This window comes from Saccostrea echinata, unplaced genomic scaffold, assembly GCF_033153115.1.
Source record: "Saccostrea echinata isolate AGI-Se365-2 ecotype Australia unplaced genomic scaffold, CSIRO_AGI_Sech_v1 ptg000059l, whole genome shotgun sequence".
Lineage (NCBI taxonomy): Eukaryota > Metazoa > Mollusca > Bivalvia > Ostreida > Ostreidae > Saccostrea > Saccostrea echinata.
The window spans coordinates 1,385,563-1,400,085 of record NW_026889808.1 but is presented as its reverse complement, the minus strand read 5'-3'; the positions used below and the strand labels follow the sequence as shown (position 1 = coordinate 1,400,085).

Sequence of the window (14,523 nt, the reverse complement as noted above, 5' to 3'; positions counted from 1 at the left end):
TAGAACCGTAGACGTGGTCTGGTGTACATCAGAACTGCACTTACCCATCCATCACTTCATTTCTCTGGAATCTTTATTTTAATCTTAGACTTTGGTCAAATCAATACCATATTTTTACACCGCAAACATTCTAGTATTTTGTACTTGCATAGATAATGTCATGATTTCATTCAAAGGTCAAGGTCACTGCTGGATACGAGCCACAAATTTTTGACACAGTATTCGGACATCCTCTGGTAATATCGATATCAAGTATTATATCTTAAAAGTCAAGATCATAGAAGCCATTGTCTTAATGGCCATGCTATGTAAAATAGTATAAGTTTCACAAATTTGTTTTAAAAACTTTTCAGGTGATTCAAGGTCGTATACAGAATGTCACTGTAAGGCAGTATATAAACTGGTCTTAAGAATCAAACGTTGTCACTATCGCTATTGCCACAAGTGGAAATCTCTTGATAATTTAGAAATTAACAGCATGAACAGTATTTAACTAAAGATGATTCTTGATCACAATTTCAAATATCTATTTATCTAGCCAATATATGTAAAGGGTGAAATAAAAGTTAATTTTGATTTAAACACTAGTTTAGATGGTAAGACACAATGATTCATGGTCACATCCCAAATTTAAAAGTATCTGATAATGGTCACCCTAAAAAAACACAAACAAACAAATAAAACAGAAAGAACAATGTAACAACTTTTAATAAAAACAACATACTTCTCAATAGGACTGACATTTATACAATGAACATGTCACAATCAAAACAAAAAATGATTGGCCAAAGATGTCACATGTCACAATCAAAACAGAAAATGATTGGCCAAAGATGTCACATGTCACAATCAGAAAATGATAGGCCAAACATCAGTTAAAAACAAAGAAAAGAATGCATGGCACAGGAACTCTTATCATATATATAAATAATTTATGAAAAAAATGAATTTGATCTCATGCAATTCTTAGCTCACCTGAGCTTAAGTTGTTCAACTGTCTTTATCAAAACATCCCCTGAAGATGTTAATGTATACACAAGTTGTAACTTGTGTTACAATGTTGTTGTAACAAATAAAACAGAGAGAACAATGTAACAAGTTTGTTGTAACTTGTGTTATAGATAAATCATATTTATCTAAAGTGCTACAAGAGCAAAGAAACATTTTCTGTGAAAATGCGATAGGAAAATCTCTTAAAAGCTGACAGTAAAGATAAAATTTTACAAATCAAATACACGTTAGTTCGTGTACTTGCATCTATAGGTGTTTCATAAACATCGTCATCAGGAGACCAGTCTAGGAACAGGATATGTTTAAATATGAAATATGATCTTTGAAAAAAGATAAACTGTAGATTGAAGTTTGTTCAAGGTCTATCCCTATCAAAAAAAGACTTGTATGTAGCGAGATAAATTATTTTTAAAACTCAGGTGAGCATTGAGGTTCTGTTAGCCTCTTATTGTTAAACAGCAGTGTCCCATGACAATCACTGAATACAACAGCTGTCCTAGACATCATCTTTACAGCAGATGACGGGGGTGACAAGCAATAAGAACATGTGATTTGGTTGCAGATTCGTCAAGGATTGGTGGATTCCGAGGATCTGACTTCTTTATCTGCCCTCATCTGATACTGCTTCCTATAAAAAGACCAACTTTAAAACATTAGCTATTTGTGTACATTGTCTGTGATACTGGATTTTATTACATTTTCAACAATGAAATATGTGATTTATTTATTGAATAAAAGTGATATTCTCTCACAGTGTGAAAGGATACCAAAATGATATTCTTTCACAGTGTAAAAGGATATCAGAGTAAGTAAAAAAATAATTTCTGGCCTGTAATAAGATATAGTAACTAAGCCATCTTGATAGAGACTAAAACTGTCATTTTCTTCCCAAATATGTTGCTAAAATCCATGTTACAATGTTTTCAATGCTATGATGTCTCAACTGCTCAACTATGACGTCGACGTCACAGCCTATGGCACTGTGTTAAGAAAAGACACAGGCAAAGGGAAAAGGAAAGAAAATGTAATAAACAGAAAATTCAATGTTTTGTAGCTGGATACTGTAAATTCCTTATTTTACGCGAGTACTTAATATCGCGAAGTGGCCCAAGGGCATCAAACCATGAGAACAATAATTCGCGAATGGGTGATTTATCTAGAGATTTTACATACATTAAAGCACCATAAAAATAAAAGCGAGTAATTTTATTTCACGAGTGGTGCTTCTTGAGTAATTACACGATAATTTATTCCTCGCATATATTTAGGAATCTACAGTATAGAATTTATTTCACTCGTGAGACAGGATTTTTTTAAAATATTTTCACTCGTGCTTCGCACTCGTGAAAATAATAAAAAAAAAATCCGGTCCCACTCGTGAAATAAATTCCATATCCAACTACAAAACATTGAATATCCTCTATTTATAAAAGATATCAAAGGCTGATCAGAGATGTGGGATATAGTGTATACATGCCATTAAACTTTGAATGTATCATTTGATCCCAATGATATTTAACAAGGCACTGGGTTTTTGAGAGGGTAGAGGGTACAGGTTTCAGTTACATCTCCACACTGTTTCAGGTTTCTGGGAGGGTAGAGAGAGATGCTTACCATAATTATCAACAATTATATCTCTGCATTGTTTCAGGTTTCTGGGAGGGAAGGGATAAATGTTTCAGTTAATTACCATTAATTATAAGTCTGCTCCGTTTCAGGTGTCCGGACACTCGCGATATTTTTTGATTCTCTTCCACTCTCCCGTCTCATAGTTCATCTGGAAGAACATGTCTGCCAGCATGGCTTTGGATGAGCCATCTGTTTGTTGGATAATCTCTTTGTTTTCACTCAGTCGTATACTCAACACATTACCCTGCTGGGGACATGGATTGTCTGAAAAGAAATTTGTTCAGAAAGACTTAACTTGTCAATAACTACAACTAAAATTTTTGATATAACTAATTTTTTCAAGACTTTGAAAGAAAACTTGTTGAATGGAATTAACTTTGTACATATCTGTGTAGATGTCATACAGAGATCACAATATAATTATCATTGAGCCTCTAAGATTAGCCATAAAAAAGACTTCCAGAGATAAGATTAATATTATACCTCTAGATCCAGCCATAAAGCCGAGAATGAGGGCTTTTTCTGGTCGAGTGACTTTGTTTGATGTCCGAAACATTTCCTGTGCCTCCAACATCTGTTCTTTCTGAAGTGAGAGAAGATTTTATAGTTTAAATTGTTTCAAAAAAAATTTCATAAATAGATTATCTTGCTGTGATACATGTATTGCAAAATATCTTATGTTTAATTTAGCTGAAAATTTTTATGCTACCATAGATTCCAATTGAACTTTTGACATACAAGCTAAATTTAAATTATTACTGTTAACCAATTTCTACTTGGAAGAGAGAAACATCCAGAAGTTTGGAGACCTTCTTTTACTCAAATGTTTCAGGAGTGAAACAGCTCACTGTATATAGATACATGTACATGGTACAAAATCTCCATTTTCTATTCAATTTTTGACTGGGATCGTTAATCAATCAGGTTTGACATTCATAAAACAAGCTAAAACAGCATGATTAAATTTTTAAAAATATGAATTCTTGAAGACTAATAGTTTGTAGAATAATCATAACGAGTCAATTACTTTGTCAATTTTTCCTAGTCAATTTAAATGTCAATTAACATGAATTTATGATAAAACAACTTGGTATTAATTTGTGTCCTTCAATCAATGTATTGTATTGAAAATAACTGTTTCATGACATATTTTAAAACATATTGAATCATGAAGGAAGCATATCCTTTCATCCCTAAAATTTTCCTTGCTTTCAATCATTTCAATGACATACATATATTGCAGATTAAAGTTGTCACACATAATAGTTGGTTTACAGTATTTGTTTTTGAGAAAGATCTCTAAATAATGAGATCAACAAGTACAAATTTTACTATTTAAAGAATCTGACAAGATCGATGTCCACAAATTTACATTTCAAAGTTGTCTGCCGAAACCATTAAATAAATTAACAAAATCAAAGTGACCTGTCCTTTGAATTACTACACATGTATTTTTTTTTATTATAGAAATTTACATAGCCAATACTTAGGGTTACATCAAGACAACCTCTTCTTTAACTTACTGTGAGAGAAAGCCCTTTCTTTTGTTGTGGAGCTGCAGCTGCTGTGGGCTGGGACTGTGGGTGAGAGTTCTGACTGGGTAATTGCTGTACATTTGTTTGTAAGGCTGTCTGTGGTTGGTTGGTTTGTATTGATGTTTGTGTCCTGATCTGTGATTGGCCGAGCTGTTGCTCTAACTGTTGTTGGAGATTATCTCTGGCCTGTTGTTGTGTAGCAGTGACAGGGGAAACTGTAAAGATAACACAAAATAAACATAATGCACAATGGAGTGCAAATCTGTTGTTATTGCTTCCAAAGGAAACAAAACAAAGAAAGAAAATTCAATGTTGGTACAGGATTAAATTATCAGGAACCCCTAACGCTAACCCATGGTGAGGAACTAATACTTTTCATACAAGTTTGAAGTCATCCAAGGCAATAAAAAGATGTAATCCCAACTTTTTTACCTTGACCTCTCCAATTTGACCTTTGAAGAAACTATTCAAACTCTATCAATTTTTTCCACTAAAATCATCTGTTTACACTGTGAATATACATGTTAGTTTATACAGAGAGAGACACGTTGACACTGTTAAGGTTAGGGGAGTACTCACCAAAAGAAGTGGGGGGTGTTGGAGCAGCGAGGCGGGAGGCAGCAGGAGGGACGTAAGTCACTGTGGGGGTCGGAGTGGATAGGGAGATCGTCGACACACCCGGTAATGTTGTAGTAGATGTGGACAGCTTCTGCAAAATAGTAAAAACAGAAAAAATTAATCAAAACACAGACTGTATCACAAGAAGTATACCAAATGACAATTTTCTCTGTACACAAAAACAAAACCTATCCCTTGAATCAATGAGGATCCTTTCTAGACTTACTAGTATAGACTGTTTAATGAGGGAGCAAAACAGATTAGACCTGCAGCATAATCTGAAGTATGAGAAGCAGTGGTTGGGTTGGTCTATATACTTACAGAGGGGGCAGGTGAGACTACACCTGCATAATCTGGAGTATAGGAAACAGTGGTTGGGTTGGTCTATATACTTACAGAGGGGACAGGTGACACTAGACCTGCAGCATAGTCTCGAGTATAAGAAGCAGTGGTTGAGTTGTTCTATATACTTACTGATGGGGCAGGTGAGACAAGACCTGCAGCAGTCTGTAGTATAGGAAGCAGTGGTTGGGTTGGTCTATATACTTACAGAGGGGGCAGGTGAGACTAGACCTGCAGCAGTCTGGAGTATAAGAAGCAGTGGTTGGGTTGGTCTATATACTTACAGAGGGGGCAGGAGACACTAGGCCTGCAGCATAGTCTGGAGTATAAGAAGCAGTGGTTGGGTTGGTCCCTGCTGCTGCAGCTGCTTCTTTTTCTTTTTTCCTTTGTTCCATCTCTTCCATTTCTGAAATTCATTATGTTTGCTAGTTATAACTTGATCATTTTGAGCTTCAAATTAATTCCACTGAGAAATGTTTAAAGGTGCTTAGACACATATTTGAAGTTTATATTTTCTCAAATTTTCTGTATAATATCACAACTTATATGTTACTATAGCATTTCACAAGAAAATAAAATTAAAAACTTTAATCTGGAAATTATTGAAACTATGAATTTCGGGAGGCGTTTGATTAACACATTCTTGCACTTCCACAATTTTTAACTTTATCCTTAATACTTAAGAAAAGTAGCAATTTTGTTGTGTATTAATGAATAATATTACATCTATAATCCAGAAAATTCAGAGTAAAAATGTGCAAAAGCAAAACCCATTCACTTAAGTATTTTCAGCCCGTGCTCAGTGTTGTGTAGTTGTGTCAGAGTTTAACAAATTGAATACACCCGTGAAATGTAAACTGTTTTTGTAAACAGGGCACGAGCCCTGTTATTGTTAATGTTTACGTTTCACCGGGTGTGTTCAATTGTTAAACTCTGCACACACCACTGAGCACGGACTGACAATACTGGTGAGAGGATTTTACTTTCTACATTTCTACTCTGGAATTTCTGCATTATAGTTTTAATATTTTTCATTAATAAACAACAAAATTGCTACTTTTCTAAAGTAATAAGGATAAAGTTAAAATCTGTGAAAGTGCAAGGATGTGTCTATCAAACGCATCCAGAAATTCGAAGTTTCAATTACTTCCAGATAAAATAAGATTTTTTATCAAATTTTCGTATGAAATGCTATAGCAACATATAGGTCATGAAATTATACAGAAAATTTAAGTAAATATAAACTTCAAATCTGAGTCTAAGCACCTTTAAGCTGATATAGAATGCAGTAGGATTGCAAAATCTTTATAATTTGATGCAACGAAATTTTTTAAACTACTGTGATCACTCCCAGAAAACCTTCATGATTATTCATAACATTGGATTTATAAAAATTACATCATCTAGTATCATAATACTGTAAATCACTTTTTATTTGCAATAACTTTATTTTCGTGTAATTACGTGAGACCCTCTGCTTGCAAAAATTTCTTTCTCGCACATATTTTTATCATTAAAGATTATTTACAACAACTATCAAAATTTGTGAAAATTTTGTCTCGCTTGTAAATACCATATGATTTCCTCACATATATAATGTGTCATTAAAATTTGGTGATCTACAGTTACTTAATCCTGTCCTAACCTTGTATTTTCTTCCTTCGTTTTGCTTCCTTTGGACCCAGAGGAAGAGCTTCCAGTTCCAAAAGCTAAAATTCACAATATAATGATTGAAGATAAAAACATGAAGAATAAATATTACATGTTGTTTTTTTGGACATGTAAAATAATGTTCCGGAAACACAACCATGATAACACAGTCAGGAAACACCAAAAAAAAATTTCCTACTGATAATTAAAAAAATCTTAAGTATACTTGTTAATTCACATTATTAGCACCCCCAGCACATATACTAGTACTCTGCCCTTAATTCCCCCTCCTTTTTTAGAGAGTTCTTATCCTTTATTCCTCCCTCCTTGTTTTAAAGAGTTCTTAAACTATCAATCTGACCTTTATTCCTCCCTCCTTTTTTAGAGAGTTCTGCCTGTGTCCTGCCAATGGGTTGCCCTGCAGTGAATTGGCTCGTCCTGGCACAGTTCCTGGGGATCGAAATCCTGCTGAGGGTGGCGTTCTGCCAGGAAGGCCCTTCAGAGGGGCTAGAATTAAACATCAACAAATCAACAGGCAATTTTTACTATCAGTGGAAAATAATATTAAAAAGGGCAGAATTATGAAATCAAATGAGTTATCTTCCCTTGGAACAAAAATGGCCAACTGCAATGAAAATGATATGAATGTGTACATGAAGTAAGTAATATTAGGCCATAAAAAAAATAATTAATAGTTTCTCAGGCCAAAAATTTCATAATTCAATGCGGCAGGCAGGTTTTTTTTTTTTTTTTTAATTTGAAGCAGGTGATATACCTTTTTTTCATGTCAGTCGTTCAACAAAATGATGATATCAACTGACTCTTACTTTTTTTGTTCTCTTACATTAATAAAAATACGTCTTCAACTTTTAATAATGTTATTCCAAACAAAGTTAATTCAAAAACTACCGTATTAACAAGAAATGTATTGTTTATCTTATAAAAACGTCTATCTATTAGCATTTATGAAAAGGGGAATAACTCTATTTTCTTTTTCAACTTAGAAAAATAGAAAATTGTGCTATTTCCCTTTTCACTATGTCAATAAAATTGATCAATGAGGCAGTGTTTAACCTGATGCGACGGTGCCTGAGAAACTATTGATTAATTTTTTTTGGCCTTATATTAGCAGTTTTTAAATTTCAATACTCTTTTCACTTTCTTCAATCCTTGCATCATTTACAACATACACGTATATGATTTATTATGGCTCTGCTTTTCATCTCGACAGTGTTTACCAGTGACTCTTACTAGGTTCGATTTGTGTTTATTATATTTACTAGTAATTAATACATCAACAGTGTATGATTCTGTGCACTCTGCACATGTACAAAGGATGAATTTCATCAGATGAATATAAATGTTTTGGGAAGAGACATTTCTTTTTCACTATTTGATGCTACAAAAAGAGAACTTCATTTTTCGATCAGGGGTGAAAAATGAGTTTTCTCCTTTTGCGAAGTATTTCATTGACAAAAACTTACTAGTGTCATCCATCTTTTTGGCAAAGCTGCGGACTTTATATGGAACACTGTTAGGTGCATTGTTTTTCTTATTGTTCGCCACTTCTGAGGCTGTGAAAGAACAGAAATTAATAATATTCTCTGTCTATGATTTAATCAGTGAAGCTTGAATGTTAACATTGGTGTCACTGAGAGGGTCACTGGGCACTGGGACTTTCAGCTCAGTTGAGCTAATGGTTGTAAAAATGCACAGAAATTTTCCAGATCAAATTTTCCCTTTTTCAACATTAACTTACTGAAATTACAGGTTTTTGATAACATGACAGAGTTGGATTAATTGTACATTTCAAAGCAAAGAGACTGACTGCATCACATAAATATTGGATATGTTTGTCTACACTCTGTGGTAAGGGTTGTAATTAGGTCAGACCTTTAGGGAGGTCACTTACATTTCTGTAAAAGCTCCGCTCTGAGAATAGCCGACTTGGGTTTACGTTTCAGGGCGAAGTGTTTGACGGGTTGTGGTAGGGGTCCAGTGGTGGCTACAAGTGCCGTTTTATTCAGAAACTGACACTCCATTGGTAACATCCTAACTCCCGCACACTTCTTTACTAAAAAATCAAGGTACTATAAGTATTGTAACAAAAAGTAACAAACAATAATAAATATATAAACCTTGGTATAGATTTACAATAAATTTTTCACAGTAATTTATGCAGCCATGTTGCTGGTCAAAATGAATAATTGCTTTTTTTTTTAAAATTTCATGTTAAAGAAGTTAAAAAAAAAAACAAAAAAAAAATTATTCCCCCTTTTGTTCAGACATTGCTTTTAAATAAGAATTCTTCACTTACCCACTTTACTGAGGTCAGTAAGGAATTCTCCACTTTACTGAGGTCAGTAAGGAATTCTCCACTTTACTGAGGTCAGTAAGGAATTCTCCACTTACCCACTTTACTGAGGACAGTAAGGAATTCTCCACTTATCCACTTTACTGAGGTCAGTAAGGAATTCTCTACTTATCCACTTTTCTGAGGTCAGTAAGGAATTCTCCACTTTACTGAGGTCAGTAAGGAATTCTTTACTTATCCACTTTACTGAGGTCAGTAAGGAATTCTCCACTTATCCACTTTACTGAGGTCAGTAAGGAATTCTCTACTTATCCACTTTTCTGAGGTCAGTAAGGAATTCTCCACTTTACTGAGGTCAGTAAGGAATTCTCCACTTTACTGAGGTCAGTAAGGAATTCTCCACTTACCCACTTTACTGAGGACAGTAAGGAATTCTCCACTTATCCACTTTACTGAGGTCAGTAAGGAATTCTCTACTTATCCACTTTTCTGAGGTCAGTAAGGAATTCTCCACTTACCCACTTTACTGAGGTCAGTAAGGAATTCTCCACTTTACTGAGGTCAGTAAGGAATTCTCCACTTTACTAAGGTCAGTAAGGAATTCTCCACTTACCCACTTTACTGAGGTCAGTAAGGATCTCCATGAAGGTAGAGTTACTGTTATCCAGTTCTAAATTTAGACAGCCGGTACTGGGGTACGTCTGAAGGATTTCAGCGATGGTGGATACCCATTGATCCGTGTCGTGTGTGGCTAATGCCAGGATATCCTCAAGGTCACCTTTCCACTGAAAAAATACAATTAGTCACTAAGTAAAAGTAATTAATGCTAGTGAAATCTTAATGTAATCTAATCAAAATTAGATCCTTTGATCGGCTCCAGTAATTACTAGTCACTACAAAAAGTGTAGAAGAGCAGATCAAAGAAGCTAGTTTTAAACATTTTGGAGCTAGAGAAATGTGTTATTTTGGGGTTTGAAAATGGGTAATTTTAAATAAAGTCACATAACATAATGAACATATGAATAATGTTACAAGACTTGTAAATGCCATTAAAACATCATTCAATGGTGGCAAATTGTAGATTGTGAAGCCCTGTTCATGTGTGGCTCATTTACCGTTGTAAATTTTATACATATGCAAATTTTATTCTTGGTGTGTAAATGTAAATTTTGTGATGCATTCAAATGCACTCTCATACTGTTTGTAAATCAGTATTAAGCATGTTAAGTTGGCAATTTCAAAGTATTCTGTAAACATTTGTTTGGGTTTTCTAGTTGCTTTTAAACTTTATGTTCCTCCCTAGAAAAACATTGCCATTCCTTCTTTAATTAAAAGCTACTTGAAATAATTATATTTTGGGTAGACTTTACCAGTCCCCAGATCCACAAGATTCACACACTTATTGCACTATGATGTAAGATTTACATCATTTATGGTTTGTCTTGCGAAGTGCCACTCACAGTGAAAGCTCTACAGACAACGCCTGGGCAAAGAGAAAAATTCGGTCTAGACATTCCAAATGTCTTGTGGGTTTTGAAGAGGCGGATCTTAAAATTAAGTGAACAACTGCACTCGCCTCAAGGGTCGCAATGCCAACATATTAGTACAATAAGAGGTCACTCTTTAGTCTAATGAGCAAGAAAAAAGATGCATTTTTAAATGAAATTAATGATGCTGTATATATATATATATATATATATATATATATATATATATATATATATATATATATATATATATATATATATATATATATATATATATATATATATACATGTATGTATAAAATGGACAATTTCTCAATATTTCCATAGTCCATGTGTAAATCTTTCCAAGACATTCACTTAACATAAAAATACACCAGGAGTAAATTTATTTATCCCATGTTTACGCCTTTATCCCGTGGATATGACTCATTGGATATTTTTTTCATAAACCACAGTTAAGTGCAGTTGTGACGTCACAATGGTTTTTGCGTTAGAGTGATGAAGTAAAATAAAGTGGATTCCTATATAAAACAGTGTAAAACATTAGTTGTGAAGTATTAAACATGGGATAAAAAGAATCTCCCATGATTTGTAGTTGAATATGACTTTTATCCAACTCGTGTGTTTTTATCCCCTCGCCACGGCTCTGGGATAAAAAACACACAACTCGTTGGATAAAAATCATATCCAAATACAAATCATGGGAGATCCTATATATATCATATATAAATTTATAAATTATATGAAGAGTTAAGGAAGAAATTGCAAGGGTCCGTGAAAAAAAGCCACTCTATGAATTTTTTCTCATTTTTACATATAATTTGCCTTTCGTTAATGGTATCACAATATGAAATTATCAACCATGGTCATCAGGGTTATAATGAAGATATGGTTGCCATGGTAACCACAGTTTTTCAATATTTTGAAATTTATGTGGTAAAATTTTAAGTATGCCATACAGGTATCAAAATTGAAACAAATTAAATAATTTCCACCAGATATTAAATATTATTATATATTCTATAAATAGCCCCTATATAATCTATACAAACGCAAATGGTTCATAACACTACATATTCACTGGATTTGAAGCCGTATTCACCGGAGGGTCAGTGCGCGTGCAGCGGCATTGTGACGTCACAATCAATACCCCAACGTTGAAAACAATATGGTTATAACGGCCGGAGCAAGCTGTGTATATGAGCAGGAAAAATGTTAGGCAAGTCTATCGCATGAATATTTTTCCAAACTTTTCGATTTCTTATACACAGCGAAATGAAACCACGGAAGTTATAAGTTGTAATCTGTGGTTTTTTGTTGTTTTTTTTTTCTGCGACAGAGGTTCGTTAATGAAAAAAGGTATCGTCATGCAGCCTTCAATGTCTTATTTATTCAAAACCGGACTATATAATAAAACAATTACGGACTCTTTTACTGGTGAATATGGTTTATTATTCACCAGAAAAATATCAATATTGACCTCGGCTTCGCCTCGGTCAATATTGATATTTTTCTGGTGAATAACAAACCATATTCACCAGTAAAAGAGTCCATAATTGTATAATATGCTTTATATTCATTGAAAATGAAAAAATTGTATCGGAAACTATTGATAGATGTAGTAATGCCACCGCTGCTTTAGGGAGTATTCATTGTAAATTTGCAGTAATATTTTCACCCCAAGAGCAGTTTTCAACATCGTGACAAAATATTGCCAAATGAATTTTCCTAAAACTGATATATTTTGTACTAATTATTCTAAGTGACTTATGGTTAAAATATGAAGTGCGGTCATCACATTCATTTTGAAGCTACATGCATTTCAATACAACCCCCCCCCCACCCCTCCTAAAATATTAGATTTCACAAATTTTCTGATGGTTTGTTCCTGAACCTTTAATATGCATAATCTGTTAAAAGACTATAAAAACAATACATATAGATTAATATATATATTTTCTTCTGAAAATCTTGCGGTGGTTGCTCATTTTATATGTAGAGCAGAATGATAAAAGTATAATGTACACAAAAAAAAAACATGCACATTTTTTTAAAATTTAATTTCTCATCTCCAAAACATTCATTCCATTATTACATCAATATATTAAAATATATACATTCTAAAACAGTGCACAGTTATCCAAGGGCCAAATTGTTCATGCTCTGAACACTCATCAAGGTCTCTGCACTATAATGGCGGGTGGGGGGAGTCACTTGAACACATTGATTGAAAAGGTTATTTCAAAGAACTTGTATCTGCAATATGTATATATTGAAATCCTAGCTATTATCTTATTTGGCTTGCTATTTAATATTTACATTTGAAAATATTTTTCCGTCAGAGAGATTCTTTGCAAGTTAGAAAACAGTTCATTTTCTCATGAAGTAGGTAATCCTACATATCTCCATTGTGATGTCATAATGCCACACTTGACGTCAAAAGTCAAAATAATTTTCTCTCTCTGGTATATCTCTGTTGAACCTCGATTGTCAGATTTAACCTATCTTTATTTCGTCTGTCATTCTTACATGCGTATTTTTTGCTAGATTTGTGAATAATTAAAACTTGTAAAAAGAAACTTTTCTTTTCTGTCAGAAGAAGTGTGTTGAGTTTCAATATTTTACCAAATACGACACATAAAACATTTTACAACAAATGTTTATGCAATATAATGTGCAGATGATTCAATGTTTACATGGTCGATTTAACTGTTGAAAATGCTTGAGAAGATCTTACAGAGGAAAACAGTTTCCTCTGAGATATTTTTAAAAATACGTTCATGTCCAGCATGCAGTCTCAAACTGGTCTCTACATGTATATATCAAAACCGCATTTGTTAATCTGTTCATCCATATAGGTCTGCATATATTCATTATAATCACTGAGAAAATCACGCCTTTTTTTAAACATCACATGAGTCGATCATTTGATGCCTTGCAATTGCATCCTTAATTTGCATCCAATGGATTTAATTATATGTAGATTTTGCACTAGGAGTGAATTTATTCACATGCAAATCTTGCTTACCACCCATTCACATGTGTCAAAATACAAACAGGTGCAAAATTTGAATATATGTAAAATTTGCTCACTGTTTACTGTAGCAAGTGCCATGTGAACAGAGATTCAGAACAAAGCTAGCAGTGCCTATATATCTAACATACACTGTATTAAAGTTTAGACCTTCTATGCAGCAGTATTATAACATATGAAGCTTGAAAGCTTTTTAGTTCAGTGCTCGACTGCAAGAATCCAATATTCTCTTATTCCACAATAAAGAAAGTAACACCAAGAAAAGAGACCAGACAAACACATTTAAAATCTTCTGCTTCTATCACAACTTTACTGGTTTAATTTCTTCATGGCAGACATTTTAAACACTCTGAAATCTAAAATACGAACAGAAATTGCTAAAACAACTTCAATGTTTACAATTTTTTACCTGCTCTACGTTTCGTCTGGGGATGTGCAGGAATGACAACATAAGTTTGACCTTTACATGCGGCTGTAAGGTGTGAAAACACGCATGGATACTTTGTAACTTGTTCTGACTCAGTTGGGAGCATATTGTCTTGCCTGACCATAAATCGTCCGTAGATCCTAATTTATTGTGAAGCCATAGTGCTGTGTCGCCGGAAGCCATATTGAAAAGAAATTTTCACCCAATCTTACGAAGTATGCGATTGGACGGAATGTAATGTGACGTATTTACCGTTTACACTAAAACCCGTAAAACCCTTGAATATAGAAAAGACGCATTCTTTATTCTAAATGATAAAAATGTGCGATGTAAAATTTAGATATTTCATATATTGTATTTTTATGTAAATTTTGCAAGAAAAATCAACCAAAAACAGTCAAATGGAATAGCAGGAGAAAGACAGGCACAGCAAGGTGGCAAAGGCACGTTCGGTTTCCTATCCAGTTTTAGAAATT

At 33.7% G+C, this 14,523-nt stretch overlaps 1 protein-coding gene across 1 annotated transcript; it reads right to left on the bottom strand.

Moving 5' to 3' along the window:
* Positions 1–690: 690 nt before the first annotated feature.
* On the bottom strand, positions 691–14,249 carry LOC133174750 (negative elongation factor A-like). The gene is made up of 12 exons (XM_061309839.1): positions 14,030–14,249; positions 9,713–9,884; positions 8,698–8,859; positions 8,270–8,359; positions 7,147–7,292; positions 6,781–6,844; positions 5,420–5,541; positions 4,755–4,884; positions 4,164–4,390; positions 3,124–3,223; positions 2,702–2,904; positions 691–1,639 (listed from the first exon to the last, which is right to left on the bottom strand). Exons 1-11 carry the CDS (start codon positions 14,228–14,230, stop codon positions 2,726–2,728), a joined length of 1,593 nt encoding a protein of 530 aa, XP_061165823.1. The 5' UTR covers positions 14,231–14,249; the 3' UTR covers positions 691–1,639; positions 2,702–2,725.
* Between the last annotated feature and the right edge of the window lie 274 nt (positions 14,250–14,523).